General features: G+C 38.3%; 1 protein-coding gene across 3 annotated transcripts in view; it reads right to left on the reverse strand.

Moving 5' to 3' along the window:
- Positions 1-17,145, reverse strand: part of STIL (STIL centriolar assembly protein) — a 64,922-nt gene that overhangs the window by 12,404 nt on the left and 35,373 nt on the right. For 2 of the 3 annotated variants that reach the window (XM_041739204.1, XM_041739202.1), the window contains exons 14-15: positions 15,123-15,354; positions 641-854 (exon numbers count right to left, since the gene is read on the reverse strand). In XM_041739204.1, coding sequence (XP_041595138.1) covers positions 641-854; positions 15,123-15,354 — 446 coding nt within the window. The remainder of the gene's footprint in view (positions 1-640; positions 855-15,122; positions 15,355-17,145) is intronic. The other variant, XM_041739203.1, reaches the window with a different exon arrangement.

Raw genomic sequence — 17,145 nt, forward strand, 5'->3', positions numbered from 1 at the left:
GTTCACTTTCTTAGACTAAGCTAAGTATTCAATAAAAATCTGCTTAACCTGAATGCAACAAATATTGCCATAAATATTCTCCTACCTTCCAATTTTCAAACTTCCTGCAAACTGTTCCTTGATTTTTCTGGTACTAACTTTACTTTGGTTTAAGTTTTTTGTTTTTTTGTGTTTTTGTTTTGTTTTGTTTTTGAGAGAGAGAGAGAGAAAAAAAAAAACACACAAGTGGGGAGAGGGCAGAGAGAGAAGGAGAGAGAATCTTAAGCAGGCTCCATGCTCAGCATGAAGCCTGACTCAGGGCTGGATCTCACAACCCTCAGGTCATGACCTGAGCTGAAATCAAGAGTCAGATGTTTAACCGACTGAGCCATCCAGGCACCCCTAACTTTACTTTGAATTTGGCTTAATACTAACACTACTATTTTTAAAATAAGGGTTTTTCCCCCTCGTGGCTAAGAATTTGGTAACTGGCATGCTTATAGGTTATCATCATTATGAAAAGCTAAAAGAAACAAATTATACATCATATATTTGGGGGGAAAAAAGGTCCCAATCAGTTTAAGGATAGGAGAGGCTTAAATAGTCTCCCCTAAACTAAATAATCATCTAAGAAAAGATGAAATGGGTTACATTTTCTTACCAATAAATCCTGGTATATCTTCTGATTGTCTGGTGGTTGATGAGGCAAGGGATGCATTACTTGCTCAATTTTTGGTTCCCCTGATGTTACAGAGTTGTCACTGGCACCCTCTGTTGGTCCACTCTGTAAACACATGCTTACATCCTCTGCCAGCATGGAATTCGGAAAGAACACAGGTGCATCAGGTTCTTTTTTCACAGCTGGAGAAGAGCTGCTTGAAAGGATATAAATAATGTGTCAGTATCAAGATACTTTAACATATATTTGAGATGTAGTAACTTTGAAATAAAGAGTAACACTCAAACAGCATTCTGGTTTGTATTTTCAGTTCTCATCTTGATAAACTGCACATAAACCAGATAATAACACCTTTTAAAGTCATGTTATTTATATTTAGACCACTTCTTTTAATAGCTGGCAAACAACCTATTGATTTCTCCTGAACTTGATGCAAGTATCTAAAAATTTTAAATATACTATTTCTTTACTGAAATTTTAAGATATAGTTAAGATCCCTGCAAATGAGAGTTCATAAGCTGACATTTATAATCACGTTACATATTTGGTAGTATTTCTTTCCTTCTTTATGCTTTTATGTATTCTTCAAATTTTATCCAATGAGCCATTTATTACTTTCAAACTTAGCACGTAAATACATAGTTTTAAATTTATTATGGAAAGCGATATTTTTTTTTTTTTAATTTTTATTTATTTATGATAGTCACAGAGAGAGAGAGGGAGGCAGAGACATAGGCAGAGGGAGAAGCAGGCTCCATGCACCGGGAGCCCGACGTGGGATTCGATCCCGGGTCTCCAGGATCGCGCCCTGGGCCAAAGGCAGGCGCCAAACCGCTGCGCCACCCAGGGATCCCTGGAAAGCGATATTTAAAAACATCTGGTACATGAATAATCTGTCATTATTATAGAGAAAGTAATATTAAACATTTCATTTATTTATTCATGAGAGACACAGAGAGAGATAGGCAGAGACACAGGCAGGGGAAGAAGCAGGATCCTTGCAGGGGATCCCAGGATTCCAGGATCAAGACCTGAGCAGAAGGCAGATGCTCAACCACTGAGCCACCCAGGTGCCCCTGGAGGCTGCTTTTTAAAACCTAACATTAAATATCATGAGTTCATTTCACTAAATATTCTTTAAAAACAAGTCTTAGGGATGCCTGGGTGACTTGGCATTTGGGCATGTGCCTTCAGCTCAGGTCATGATCCCAGGATCCGAGATTGAGTACCACATTGGGCTCCCTGCAGGGAGCCTGCTTCTCCCTCTGCCTGTGTCTCTGCCTCTTTCTCTCTCATGAATAAATAAATAAATCTTAAAAAAACAAAAACAAAAACAAGTTTTAATTGTTACATAGCATTTCATTTCATAGGTATAATTTTTCTATCCACACATCTTTAAAACTCAGCTGATTTCCAATTTTCCCCATATTGCTTAATTTTTGTCTTTTTTTTGAGGGGCAGAAAGAGAATCTTAAGTAGGCTTCCATGCTCAGTGCGGAGACTGACACGGGGCTCGATCTCACAACTCTGACATCAAAACCTGAGCCAAAATTAAGAGTCGAACACTTAACCAACTTGAGCCACCCAGGTGCCCCCTGATATTGCTTAATTTTAACTTGATATGAAGTGCCAAGTACTCATTTGGTATATGATAAGCTCAGTAAATTATTAACTGAAATGAGTATTTGTAAAATACCAGTTAAGATATAATTCTAGGAAAAAAATCAAATTTGACCACATAAAATAAAAAATTTTTACATGGCAAAAAACATCAAAGTCAAAAGACAACTGACAAACCGGAAGAGAATATTCACAACATATACTACAAAGCGCTAACATCTCTAACATATAAGAACACCTGAAAATTGGAGGGTGAAGGACCCAAGACTCTAGCAGAAAAATAGTGCGAGGGCAGCCTGGGTGGCTCAGCGGTTTAGCACCGCCTTCGGCCCAGAGCGTGATCCTCGAGACCGGGACCGAGTCCCACGTCGGGCTCCCTGCATGGAGCCTGCTTTTCCCTCTGCCTGTGTCTCTGCCTCTCTCTCTCTCTCTCTCTCTCTCTCTCTCTCTCTCTCTGTCTCTCAAGAATAAATAGACAAATATTTTCTTAAAAAAAGAAAAAAGTGCGAGACATAAACTAACAATGCACAAAGATATTAAAATAACTCTCAACGTGAGAAATGATCCAACTCATTCATAATTTTTAAAATGAAATGAAAACACCACCAATATACCATTTATCACCTATCAGACTGGCAAAAAACTTTTTAAATATGGCAATATAGGGCAGCCCAGGTGGCTCAGCAGTTTGGCGCTGCCTTCAGCCCAGGGCCTGATCCTGGAGACCCAAGATCGAGTCCCACATCGGGCTCCTGCATGGAGCCTGCTTCTCCCTCTGCCTGTGTCTCTGCCTCTCTCTCTCTCTCTCTCTCTCTCTCTTTCTCCCTCTCTCTCTCCTCCATGTCTCTCATTAATAAATAAATAAAATCTTAAAAAAGAATATGGCAATATATTTTGTTGGCACAGCTGTGGGAAAACAGGTAATCTCATCCATTGCTGCTGAGAATGCAAACTGGTACAACCTTCTATAGGGAAACTTGCAAATATTTAACAAAATTATGCATGCACCTAACCTTGGATACAAAAATCCCATTTCTAAAACTCTTCAAAAAAAAAAATATGCCCCCAGGTAATCACTCTAGCAATGCTTGTAATTGAAAAATACTGGAAACAGTCTAAATACTCATAAGCAGGAAAAGTATTTATTAAACTATGTCATAGCCACATTGTGGGTTATTATACAGCCATATAAAGATCTCTAGGACTCATTTGGAGTAATTTCTGGTACACACTGTTAAGGGAAAAGAGAAAAGTTCAAAAAAATACCTACGGCATGCTACCTTTCTATGCTTCATATAAGAAAAAAGTATCATAAGATAATACAGATACATATGCTCACTTGTGCAAAAGAAATACAAGAAAGGTAACCCAGTAACTAGAGAGATTGATTATCTAAAGGAGATGGTTGGGAAAGGGAGAGGAAAAAGGGGAATTTGGGAATAAGGTGGCAAGAATGAGAAGGGAGCAATACTTCTTTGAGTATATACCTTTTTATCTAACTTGGTCTGTTAAAACCACAGTAATGTTTCAGATACCTAAAGAACAAATAAAATCAGCCAGAATATGGAGGGACCCTCAAGTGGAATACAAGCAGTAACAAATCAGCCTAACAGTATTACAAACAAATAACATAACCACATAAGGAAATGTGAAGGAAAATAACCTACCTGAAATAACTATGGAGAAAGGTATTTTCATTGGATATTGTAAGGCTAAAGACAAAAAGAATTATAAACAATATACATACTCTAATTAGATCCATTTCAGAATTCTTAGCAATTCTGAAATTATTGTATGTGTACACTAGAATTGTACAAATAAGTAACTATAGTGTACATGAAAGTCTGGTTTCTCACTCTTGGGGAAAGAGGTATAAATAAGAAAAAGGGCTGTGTTGGGTTGGAATAAGAGGATGGTATGAAGTCAAGGATTTTCAAATATAGATATACATGTAAAAATAAGTAAGAATGTGTGTGTATATCCAACTAGGAGGGCCTAGAAGCACACAGATACAAAGTAGCAATGACATACCTATTGCTCAGATCTTAGCTTCTCTCTGATACCATTGCTCCTGGTTTCTGTAGGTTGGGGCAGGGAAAATACAAGATAAGCCTGGAACATCTTGTGGTGCCAAAAACTAAGAACATGCTTGAAAAAGAATGAGGGTTTTTCCAAAGGAAGCAGAAGCCAACCTAAAAGAGCTCCCAAAGACCAAAACTGGAACAATTAAGCAAATAACAGTTTGAATTATAACTCATAGAATAAAAGAAATGTCCAGGAGTCTACACCAACATAAATAAATGAATACATAAACAGAGGAGAAGGTAAACAGCTTTTCCTTACAGAAGAAATCTAATTTACAAATGTAGAAGGAATGAGGAAAATAAAAAATCATCAGGAGGCAAATACTATGGTAATCATTGCTACAGGCATATCTATAGATGGATGCAAAAATCAGAGGGAGAAAGCTCAAGAAGAGAATATTTACACAGTCTCAAGTATCTTTCTGAAAGCATTTATTAACTACAAGGGGAAAATTTTTAACTTTATAGTAATAAAAACTAGCAGGTGTCATCTGAGAGCTGTGAGTTCAAAGTTAATAATGTGATATCACGTAACCCACTGACAGAATGCACTGAGAGGGGAGGGCTATACCACCTCTTTGTGGTATCTTAACAAAAATGCAAAACTTCAATTTAATTATCAGAGAAAGTATCAGACACACCTAAATTAAGAGATAGTCTACAAAATAACTGACTCATCAAAAGTGTTAAAGTCATGAAAGACAAGAAAAGACTGAGGATCTGTCACAGATTGGACTAATAAGATATAACTAATGAACCAATGTAGAATCCTATACTGATTCCTGGAACAGAAAAGGACATTATTGGAAAAACTGGTACAATTAGAATTTGCAGTTTAATATAATATTGTACCAATGTTAATTTCCTGGTTTTGATCATTTTACTATGGTTATACATGGTGTTAACATTAGCGAAATCTGGGTAAACTCTATATTTTTCTAACTTTTCTGTAAATCTAAAATTTCAAAATAAAAATGCTTAATAAAGATATAATTTTAGATTGAGTTTCTTTTTCTCAAATAAAATTTGATAAAGAAGTCTGAAATCCTGAAGGAAAACAACAAAAATATAATGCACAAATATTTTAACAAAGATTATTACTTGGTATCTCAGACACAAAGATACACTGTTCTTAAAATCCAGAAGAAGCTCTCCAAGTCACCATCTCTTCCTTAAGATGAAATTACATTTAAACCAGTAAAGACCCAGTGAATTTATCTGACTCAAAAGAACTTCAGTGAAATTGTTGTATAATTTCATTTAGTATCCAAATTTGGTATACTTAATTAAATGCCAAGAACTGGGGGATCCCTGGGTGGCTCAGCGGTTTGGCGCCTGCCTTTGGCGGTGTGATCCTGGAGTCCTGGGATCGAGTCCCACATCAGGCTCCTGGTATGGAGCCTGCTTCTCCCCCTGCCTGTGTCTCTGCCTCTCTCTCCCCCCTCTCTATCATGAATAAATAAAATCTTTAAAAAAAATAAATAAAGTCTTAAAAAAAATAAATACCAAGAATTGAATCTTAAAAAAATATTTTTTTTGAGTGTAGTTGACACACAATGTTTTATCAGTTTCAGGTATAACCAAGAAATAAATTTTATACAGAGAAAAGTACCTGTTTAAAAAACTTAAGTGGAAGAAATATTTGCAAATTATGTGTCTGATGAGGGGTTAATATCTAAAACACATGAAGAACTCCAACTTAATAACAAAAAATTGAATAACCTAATTAAAATGGGCAAAGGACATTCTCTCCAAAGATGATATAAAATGTCAAGCAGGTATATGAACATCATCAGTAATCATGAAAGAAAAATGCAAATCAAAAATGAACTATCACCTCATACCCGTTAAAATTGCTACTGTAAGAAACCCCAGAAAATAAGTGTTGGCAAACAAAAGTCCTTGCATTGTTGGTGGGACTGTAAAATGATTGCACCTACTATGGAAAAACAGTATGGAGTAAAATATAAAAAATATTTTATAAACTTTATTTTATAAAGTAAAAACAGTATGGAGGTTCCTCAAAAAATTAAAAGCACAACTACCTTGTGATCCAGCAATCCCACTTCTGGGTATATATCCAAGAGGATCGAAAGCAGGGGCTCACAAAGATACTTCCACACCCATATTCACAGCAGCATTATTCACAATAGCCAACAGGCAGAAGTAACCTGAATGTCCATTGATGGATGGATAAACAAAATGTGGTATATACATATTCACACGGAATATTATTCAGTTTTAGAAAGGAAATCCTGTCACATGCTACAACATGGATGAATACCTTGAGACCATTATACTAAGTGAAATAAAGCACTCATAAAAAGACAGATACTGTATGATTCTGCTTACACGAAGTATCTAGTAAAATTCAGGGAAAAAGAGTAGAATAATGATTACCAGGGGCTGGGGGAGGAGGGTGGGGGAAGAAAAAGGGGAGTTATTCTTTCATGGGTATAGAGTTTCAGATTTACATGATGAAAAAAGTCTAAAGATCTGTTTTTCAACAATGTAAATGTACGTAACACTACCAAACTATACCTAAATATCAGTAAGATGGTAAATTTTAGGTTATGTATTTTTTATCAAAACAATGAAATAAACAAAAACCTTAAATGATTTATTAAAACAAACACAATTCCTTATTCTGCCAACCAAAGTGCTCCAAAATTTGGTAGTCAATTTGGCTTTTCAGCCAATTTCTTACAATACCCCATTTTACTTTATATTCTAAACAAACTGGATTACTAATAATACTCTGAATTCAATCCATATATTTTCAGTACACAATGCAGTAGTTCTCAATCTTGGTAGCACAACAATATCGCTTGTAAAGTTTAAAAAAAAAAACAAAACCGTTTGGATCTCAACCTTCAGAGATGCTGAAATGGTGAAGGGCCTGAATATCTCAAATGCCAAGGACTTGAGGATTAACTGCTCTATTGCATCTAAATTGGCACACTTGTCAAACTACCCACCCTCGAGGGGTCATTATATTTTATTTTATTTTATTTTAAGATTTCACTTATTTGTTGGGGAAGCGAGGGGAGAGAGAAATCAGGGGGGTGGGGCAGAAGGAGAGGGAGAAAGAGAAGCAGACTCCCCTCTGGGCAAGGAGCCCAACACAGGGCTCACACAGGGCTTGATCCCAGGACCCTGAAATCATGACCTGACCCAAGGGCAGATGCTCAACCAAATGAGCCACTTAGACACCCCTCGAGGGGTCATTTTAAAAGTCTGCTTCCTCTAAAACTCTAACTGTATATGTTCTCTTGCTTCTTTTAACCCCCATTAGCACTTCCTTTTATCTCTTATGTCACATATACTCTCATTTATAACACAGTTATCTGTGTGTTCATCATGTTTTGTGTAAAATTTTTAATCTTTCTCGGCTTTGATTTCCTCATCTATGAAAAGGGAAAAAAGGGACTCCTGGGTGGCTCAGTGGTTGAGCGTCTGCCTTCGGCTCAGGTCATGATCCTGGGGTCCTGGGATAGAGTCCCTCACTGGGCTCCCTCTGGGGAGCCTGCTTCTCCCTCTGCCTATGTCTCTGCCTCTCTGTGTCTCTCATGAATAAATACATAAAATCTTAAAAAAAAAAAAAAAAAAAAGAAAGAAAGAAAGAAAATATCCATTTCCCTGGCTTAAAAAAAAATGTGACAGGATCAAGGGAGATACAAAGCGCCTAGCCATAGTACCAGAAACTAGTGAATCATAATTGTTAGTTTTCTTCATCTCTTGTTGCTTTCCCCTTGTTCCCCAAACATCAAATTGAACTTTTATCTTCAGCCATGTTAACTAATACCAATGAAAACACCAAACTCTCAAACAGAAGAAGAAATCTAGTCTTTACAGAGATTTTGATGGCTTTTTGGAAAATTACTTGTACTGAGCAGGTTTTATCATCCAAACATTTGCAAAGCACTTTGTTTTTAAGGAGAATCTGTGTCAGTTACTGAGTTTGCCTTACTCCAACTTTAGCTAGATGATAACAATAATTAGATACAAAGGCACTGTTCTAAATGCTTTACATATATTAAATTATTTAACCCTTACAAGAATCCTGAGATAGGTGCTTTTATTATCTCCATTTATGGATGAGAAAACCAAGTCATCCATAAATTACAAAACCTGGCCACAGTACTGTGATTCAAATCCAGGCAGTCTGACACCAGAGCTTATCATCTTAATCATAATCACTCATCTATACTGCATTTTCAAGAATTTTAAAATATCAGTTTTGGCATTTAACCTAGTAAGCAAAAACAAAGGAAAAATAAAAGAACCAAAACATTAAAGATTTTAACCTCAAAAGATTTAAGATTAAAACAAAATTTTACTTTATCTTTTTTTTTTTAAAGATCTTAATTCTTAAATAATCTCTATACCAATGTGGGGGTTGAATTTACAACCCCAAGATTAAGAGTCACATGCTTTACTGACTGAGCCAGCCAGGGACCCCAAAACAACATTTTAAAAGACGATTCTATGACAAGTATTAGTAGGTATGTCCAAAGTATGACTTCTAAAGAAAATAAAATTATTTCAAATGAAAATTTCTGTAAATAACACATACCACTGTTCTTCACTGGGAAAAAGCTTCCAGTTACCAATTATGCTTCAAGGCAAATAAATTTATCCCTCACAGAATGCTTTGACATCAGAAAGAGAAAGATCCAGGAAGACATCCAAGGGGGACAGGGAACCCAGGTGGTTAGGTGCCATGTATGAACACTTAGCAGTGGGAAGCACAGCATGAATCAGACCACGTATTTGGGAAGAATCCTATAGAAGCACCAAAACCACCACAGACACAATGAAATCAGTATTTAATCCAAATCAATATATTATGCTGAAAATCAGATTTACATCTAGTTATGTGCTGGAATCAATAGAGCTGATTAGCTGCCCTGCGAAAGCAATGAACTACATTCTACCAATTAACTCAGATAGGTTTCTCAAGTTAAAAACCACAATGGAGTGAAGATATTTAAGTTCTGACTTAAAACCTATTTCTAGGGGAAAACCCCTATAATTCAAAAAAAAAATTTTACAGTTTACAAAAGTCAATGAGAATAAATAAGGATAGCAATAGCTAGTTCCTCCTTGATCTCAGCTGTTTTTAAGTATTTAAAATTTATTTAGGTAATCTCTACACCCAATGTGGGGCTCAAATGCACAACTCTGAGATCAAGAGTAACATGCTCTTTTGACTGAACCAACCAGGCACCCTTGTTCTCACTTTGTATTATTACAAACAAAATATGGACTTATTGTGGGGCTCACCTTAAATTGTTTTTCCTATCACTGAACTCATACAAAATATGTAACATGGGGAACAATACACTAGGTCAAGTTCTAAGGATACAGGAAATTATTATGATCCTTGTCCTACAGAAATTCAATCTAATGGGGGAGACATATTTACAAACCTTTTAAAATACACTCTGGTACATACAATGAGAATTTAAGTTACATGAAATATACTATACTGAGCAAAGGAGATAAATGTTTCTAGTTTTCTGGAGGAACATGTTATTGTTTTACTCATTATGGTAATCAGAATAATTTAAAATGACAAATATTAGAGGATAAAAAGGAATAGAAAAGCATCCATGCTCATGGACTAGAAGAACAAACATTGTTAAAATGTGTATGGAACCACAACAGACCCCAAATAGCCAAAGCAATTCTCAAAAAGAAAAACAAAACTGGAAGCATCATGATTCCAGATTTCTTTCTTTCTTTTTTAAGGATTTATTTATTCATGAGAGACACAGAGAGAGGCAGAGACATAGACAGAGGGAGAAACAGGCTCCCTGCAGGAAGCCCGATGCAGGACTCCGGGATCACACCCTAAGCCAAAGGCACACACTCAACCACTGAGCCACCCAGGTGTCCCATGATTCCAGATTTCAAGCTATATTAGAAAGTTGTAGTCATTAAAACAGTATGGTACTGGCACAAAAACAGACACATAGATGGAATAGAATAGAGAACCCAGAAACGGACCCTCAACTATATGGTCAACAAAAAAATTTTTAAGGATTTTATTTGAGAGAGAGAGAGAGAGAGAGAGAGAGCACAAGCAGGGGGAGCAGCAGAGGGAGAGGGAGAAGCAGGCTCCCCACTGAGCTGGGAGACCGACACGGGGCTTGACCCTGGGATCATGCCCTGGGCTGAAGGCAGATGCTTAACCGACTGAGCCACCCAGGTGCACCTATGGTCAACTAATCTTCAGGAAAGCAGGAAACACTATCTGATGGAAAAGACCATCTCTTCAACAAATGGTGTTGGGAAAACTGGATAGCAACATGCAGAAGAATGAAACTGGACCACTTTCCCACATTGTACACAAAAAATAAATTCAAGAAAAATGAAAGACCTTTTTTATTTTTAAAGATTTTATTTATTTATTCATAAGAGACATAGAGAGAGAGGCAGAGACATAGGCAGAGGGAGAAGCAGGCTTGCTGTGGGGAGCCTAATGTGGGATTTGATCCCAGGACTCCTGGATCACGACCTGAGCCAAAGGCAGATGCTCAATCACTGAGCCATCCAGAAGCCCCAGGGATGAAAGACCTTAATGTGAGACAGGAAATCATCAAAATCCTAGAGGAGAACACAGGCAGGAACCTCTGTGACCTCAGTCATAGCAACTTCTTACTAGACGTGTCACCATAGGCAAGGGAAACAAAAGCAAAAATGAACTACTAGGACTTCATCAAGATAAAAAGCTTCTGCACAGCAAAGGAAGCAATCAACAAAACTAAAAGGCAGCCTACAGAATGGGAGAAGATATTTGCAGATGACTTAACTGATAAAGGGTTAGCATCCAAAATCTGCAAAGAACTTACCAAATTCAGAGATCCCTGGGTGGCGCAGCAGTTTGGCGCCTGCCTTTGACCCAGGATCGAATCCCAAGTCAGGCTCCCGGTGCATGGAGCCTGCTTCTCCCTCTGCCTGTGTCTCTGCCTCTCTCTCTCTCTCTCTCTCTCTGTGTGTGTGACTATCATAAATAAATTAATTAATTAAAAAAAAAAAAGAACTTACCAAATTCAACACCCAAAAACCAAATAACCCACTTAAAAAATGGGCAAAAGACATGAATAGACACTTTTCTAAGGAAAGACATCCAGATGGCCAACAGACACAAGAAAAGATGCTAAACACTACTCATCATCAGGGAACTACAAATCAAGACCATGATGAGATACCACCTCACACCTGTCAGAATGCCTAACGTTAACAACACAAGAAACAACAGGTGTACTGTTGGTGGGAATGCAAACTGCTGCAGCCACTCTAGAGAACAGTATGGAGGTTCCTCAAAATGTTAAAAACAGAACTACTCCGGGAGCAAGCAATTACACTACTAGGTATTTACCCAAAGGATGCAAAAATACAGATTTGAAAGGGTACATGCATTCCAATGTTTATGGCAGCATTGTCAACAACAGCCACGCTATGGAGAGAGCCCAAATGTCCATCAACTGATGAATGGATAAAGAAGATGTGGTGTGTGTACACACATGCACGCGCGCGCGCGCACACACACACACACACACACACACTGGAATATTACTCAGCCATCAAAAAGAATGAAATAAAGAATGAAATCTTGCCATTTGCAACAATGTGGATGGAGCTGGAATGTACTATACTAAGTGAAATGAATCAGAGAAAGACAAATATCACATGATCTCACTCATATGTGGAATTTAAGAAAGAAAACAGATGAGCATATGGGAAAGGGAAAAGAAAAAAGGAGAGAGGGAAACAAACCATAAGAGACTCTTAACAACAGAGAACAAAGTGAAGGTTGATCGAAGGATGTGGGTGGGGGAGATGGACTAGAAAGGTGATGGGTATTAAGGAGAGCACTTGTTGTGATGAGCACTGGGTGTCATATGTAAGTGAGGAATCACTGAATTCTACTCCAGAAACCACTGTATTCTGTGTAGAAATCACTGAATTCTACTCCAGAAACTGCACTGTATGTTAACTACCTAAAATTTAAATTGAAAATAAAATAAAATGTACCTAGAATGTATCAAGCAAAAAAAAAAAAAAAAAGCCAAATATTATCACAAGGTTTATAATTTAAAAAAATAATCAGGGGTGGGACATCCGGGTGGCTCAGCAGTTGAGTGTCTGTCTGCCTTCAGCTCAGGGTGTGATCCATGGTCCATGGATTGAGTCCCGCATTGAGCTCCCTGGGAGGGGCCTGCTTCTCCCTCTGCCTGTCTCTATCTCTCTCTCTCTGTCTCTCTCATGAATAAATAAATAAAATCCTAAAAAAGAAAAAAAAATTGGGGGTACCTGGTAGCTCAGTTGGTTGGGCATCTGCCTTTGGCTCGGGTTGTGATCCTAGGATTGACCCCCGCATAGGGAGATTCTGCTCAGTGGAGAGTCTGCTTTTCCCTCGCCATCTGCCTCTCCCTCTGCTCATGCTTTCTCTCACATTGTCTCTCTCTCAAATAAATAATCTTAAGAAAAAAATCAGTTGTCTGCCCCATGCCACCCCACCACCAAATTCGCCTTTTAACTGTTACATACGGTGTTTTATACCTATATCATTCCTCTACTTCCAAATTTATTGTTTATTCTATACCTGATTCCTCCTAATACTTCCACAAGTCCAAGCTCTCTCACTTGGCCTTTACTATACTAACCAGTTTCCCTATTTCCACTCTAAACTCCATCAGTTCATTTGCCACAGAACAGCTATTTAAAAACTGAAAAATCATTTATCATTCTGTTGTCTAAAATCCCTCCTGGATTTAATAAGCATAGAATAAATTCAAAGCTCCTTTCCACATCCTCCAAAGCCCCCACTTAATTTGAACTGTGAAGCCCGTGCACACCTCAGGGTCTACACCCGCCATTTCTTCCACCTGGAACACTTTTCAGGTGTTCTCAGAGCTGGCTCCTCCTTGTTATTCTAATCACTGCGCAAATTGTTAACTCCTTAGGGAAGGCTTCCTTTACCACCGCCTACTTAATATAGTCCTCACTTCCCTGCTACCATCCTAGGTACACTCCACTTGACCACTCTGGTTTATTTTCTTCAGAGCTGTTGTTGTCATTATGTGAAATTAAATTATTTATTAATAATATGTTTACCTCTCCAAGTCATGGAAATTCTAAGAAGTTAGCAGTTTTTTCTAACCTATTGCTCAATCTCTAGGGCCTAGTTCTGTGACAGCACTTATCAGAAGCTCAAAGATAGTTAAAATTGTTTCCTAATATCCTGAAGATCTAAATTACTTTGAGGTCCTTGTTTAATAAAACAAAACAAGGGATCCCTGGGTGGCGCAGTGGTTTAGCGCCTGCCTTTGGCCCAGGGCGCGATCCTGGAGACCCGGGATCGAATCCCACGTCGGGCTCCCGGTTCATGGAGCCTGCTTCTCCCTCTGCCTGTGTCTCTGCCTCTCTCTCTCTCTCTCTCTCACTGTGTGCCTATCATAAATAAATAAAATAAGAAAAAAAAATTTAAAAACAAAACAAAACAAAACAAAAAACAATCTTCATGGGCACCTGGGTGGCTTAGTCGGTTGAGCGTCTGCCTTTGGCTCAGGTCATGATCCCAGAGTCCTGGGATTGAGTCCTGCATCAGGCTCCCTGCTCAGTGAGGAGCCTGCTCCCCTGCCCCCACCCCTCCTCCTGCTCATGCACAAGCTTTCTCTCTCACACACAAAAAAATAAATAAGTATCTTAAAAAAAAAAAAAACTTAAAAAAATTCCTGAAAATTTTTAAACACAGAAGAGGATAGGTAGTATAACAACCATTATACACAGACTTAAAAATTACCTATTCACAGGGCACCTGGGTGGCTCAGCTGGTTGAGTGGCTGACTCTTGACTTTAGCTCAGGTCATGATTTCACAGTTCTGGGATCGAGCCCCGTGTCAGGTTCCATGCTGAGCATGGAGTCTGATTGAGGTTCTCTCTCTCCTTCTCTCTCTGCTCCAAGCCCCCACCTCCCACAAACATATTCTCTCTCTAAATGAATAAATCTTAAAAAAAAAAAAACAAAAACCCTACTTACAATGAACCTTATTCTAATTATACCTCTAGCCATTTACTCTCCCCCCAGGTTGTTTTTTTTTTTCTTTTTTCCTCACCAGGTTATTATTATATTTTAAAGATTTATTTATTTATTTATGACAGACACACACAGAGAGAGACAGAGAGAGAGAGACAGGCAGAGACACAGGCAGAGGGACAAGCAGACTCCATGCCGGGAGCCTGACATGGGACTCGATCCCGGGGCCCCTGGATCGTGCCCTGGGCCAGAGGCACGTGCTAAACCGCTGAGCCACCCAGGGATCCCCCTCACCAAGTTATTTTGAAGTAAATCTCAGATAACACTTCATATGTAAATATTCAGGCTATATTTTTCAAAAATAAATTATTATATATAATTGCAATATGCAGAATCTTTAAAAATTTATAAATTTCAGGGCCCCATCTCCATCTGAGACCTAATTATCAGAATCTCTACAGTGAGGCCTAAGTATATATATATTTCTGAAATTTTCTTCAGATGTTCTGATTCAGCTACACTGTAAACACTTCTGATGACTGACATCTGGGAATAGTTATAGAGGGGCCATAATTGTCAATTTCGTAAGAACCCTATCAGGAAAGACACTACTGAAAATACAATTTATAAAACAAATAGTTTGAGTTAAAACACCAAAAAGATTAGAATTTAAAAAGAAAAAAAAGGGGATGAATGTTCAAAGACACCTTACTTGGATACAGAAAGTGATTGATTAAATTCCTCTTCCACAGCAATGTTGCTTTCTTCAAAGCTGGGAATATCAACTGCTTTTAATGAAGACGTGCTACATGGAGGACTTGTGACCTCATTATTAACATCAACAGAAAAATTCATGTCCTCACTGGAAATCTTGGTATCATCTTGCCTTAGCTGAGATTCAGGCTCTTGATTATCACCTGCTCCATTCCAAAACAAGCTGGCACCTGGAGGTTAAATGATTAACGAGATACTGAAACAAATATTCTACTATAAAAATAATCTTCTGCAAACCTCTAACTGTATTATTTTAACACAATTACCTAGAAATGTTTTCATATTATATCTTCTCAGAAATGCCATAAAGAGTAAGGTGAAAAGATGGAAAATTGGTGTACAAAGGTGGGGGGGGGGGGTGTACTTGGGTGGCTTAGTTGGTTAAGCGTCTGACTCTTGATTTCAGCCCAGATTAGATGGCTCTCAGGGCTGTGAGTTCAAGCATGTTGGGGTCCACACTGTGTGTGGAGCCTACTTAAAAAGGTAAAAACAGGGATCCCTGGGTGGCTCAGTGGTTTAGTGCCTGCCTTTGGCCCAGGGCACGATCCTGGAGTCCCAGGATCGAGTCCTGTGTCGGGCTCCTGGCCTGCTTCTCCCTCCTCCTGTGTCCCTGCCTCTCTCTCTCTCTCTCTCTCTGTGTCTATCATGAATAAATCAATAAATAAATCTTTTTAAAAAATTGACAAAAAATAATAATAATAAAAAAAATAAAAAGGTAAAAACAAAAAACCACCTGGGATACAAAGGGAAAGGAGATATTCTGGGCCCTGTCTCTTCAAGAAGTGTGGCTCTCAAATGACATGTTACACATAAGAAGGTTCTGAATACGATTTGGGGTGTATGTGTATGTGCAGATAACTGCTGTTCTGAAAAAACAAGGGAAAATATATAAAATACCAGTCGCTAGGCTCTCTGATTTCTATCCTTAAATACAATATTTATGAGAATATTTAGAGACATACCAGACTTATGTAATATCAGGCAAATATTTAAAAATCAGATGTTTGGGGACCCTGGGTGACTCAGTTGGTTAAGTCTCCAACTCTTGGTTTTGGCTCAGGTCATGATGTTGGGGTCATGAGATCGAGCCCCATTACAGGCACTGTACTCAGTGAGAAGTCTGCTTAAGACTCTCTCCTTATGCCCCACCCCCAACCAATCACATTCACACGCGTTCTTTTTCAATTAAATATTTTTTAAATTAAAAAAATTTTTTAAAAAGATTTCATCCATTTATTCATGAGACACGGGGGGGTGGGGGGGGGTGCGCACAGAGAGACAGGTAGAGGGAGAAGCAGGCTCCATGCAGGGAGCCTGACATGGGACTCGATCCCGGGTCTCCAGGATAAGGCCCTGGGCTGAAGGTGGCGCTAAACCATTGAGCCACCCAGGCTCCCCCAAATTTTTAAAAAATTTTTTTAAAAGATTTTATTATTTGGGATCCCTGGGTGGCGCAGCGATTTGGCGCCTGCCTTTGGCCCAGGGCGCGATCCTGGAGACCCGGGATCGAATCCCACATCGGGCTCCCTGCGTGGAGCCTGCTTCTCCCTCTGCCTGTGTCTCTGCCTCTCTCTCTCTGTGACTATCATAAATAAATAAAAATTTATTAAAAAAAAAAAAAAAAAGATTTTATTATTTGAGAGAGAGTGTGTGTGTGTGAGAGAGAGAGAGAGCGCAGGAGGAGGGGGTAGAGGGAGAAGCAGGCTTCCCATTGAGCATGGAATTTGATGTGGGACTCAATCCCAGGACCCTGGGATCATGACCTGAGCTAAGGTAGACGTTTAACCAGCTGAGCCACCCAGGTGCCCTCAAATAAATAAATAAATCTTAAAAGAAAAAACAATTATGAAAAATTTATGTAAGTATTGCTATTTTTCTGGAATATTTACTAATATATACCTTTAGAAAATTAATCATCATTGTAGAATAAATATGCTTTTAAAAGCCATTTAGTTCTAATA

This window comes from Vulpes lagopus, chromosome 23 (assembly GCF_018345385.1).
Source record: "Vulpes lagopus strain Blue_001 chromosome 23, ASM1834538v1, whole genome shotgun sequence".
Lineage (NCBI taxonomy): Eukaryota > Metazoa > Chordata > Mammalia > Carnivora > Canidae > Vulpes > Vulpes lagopus.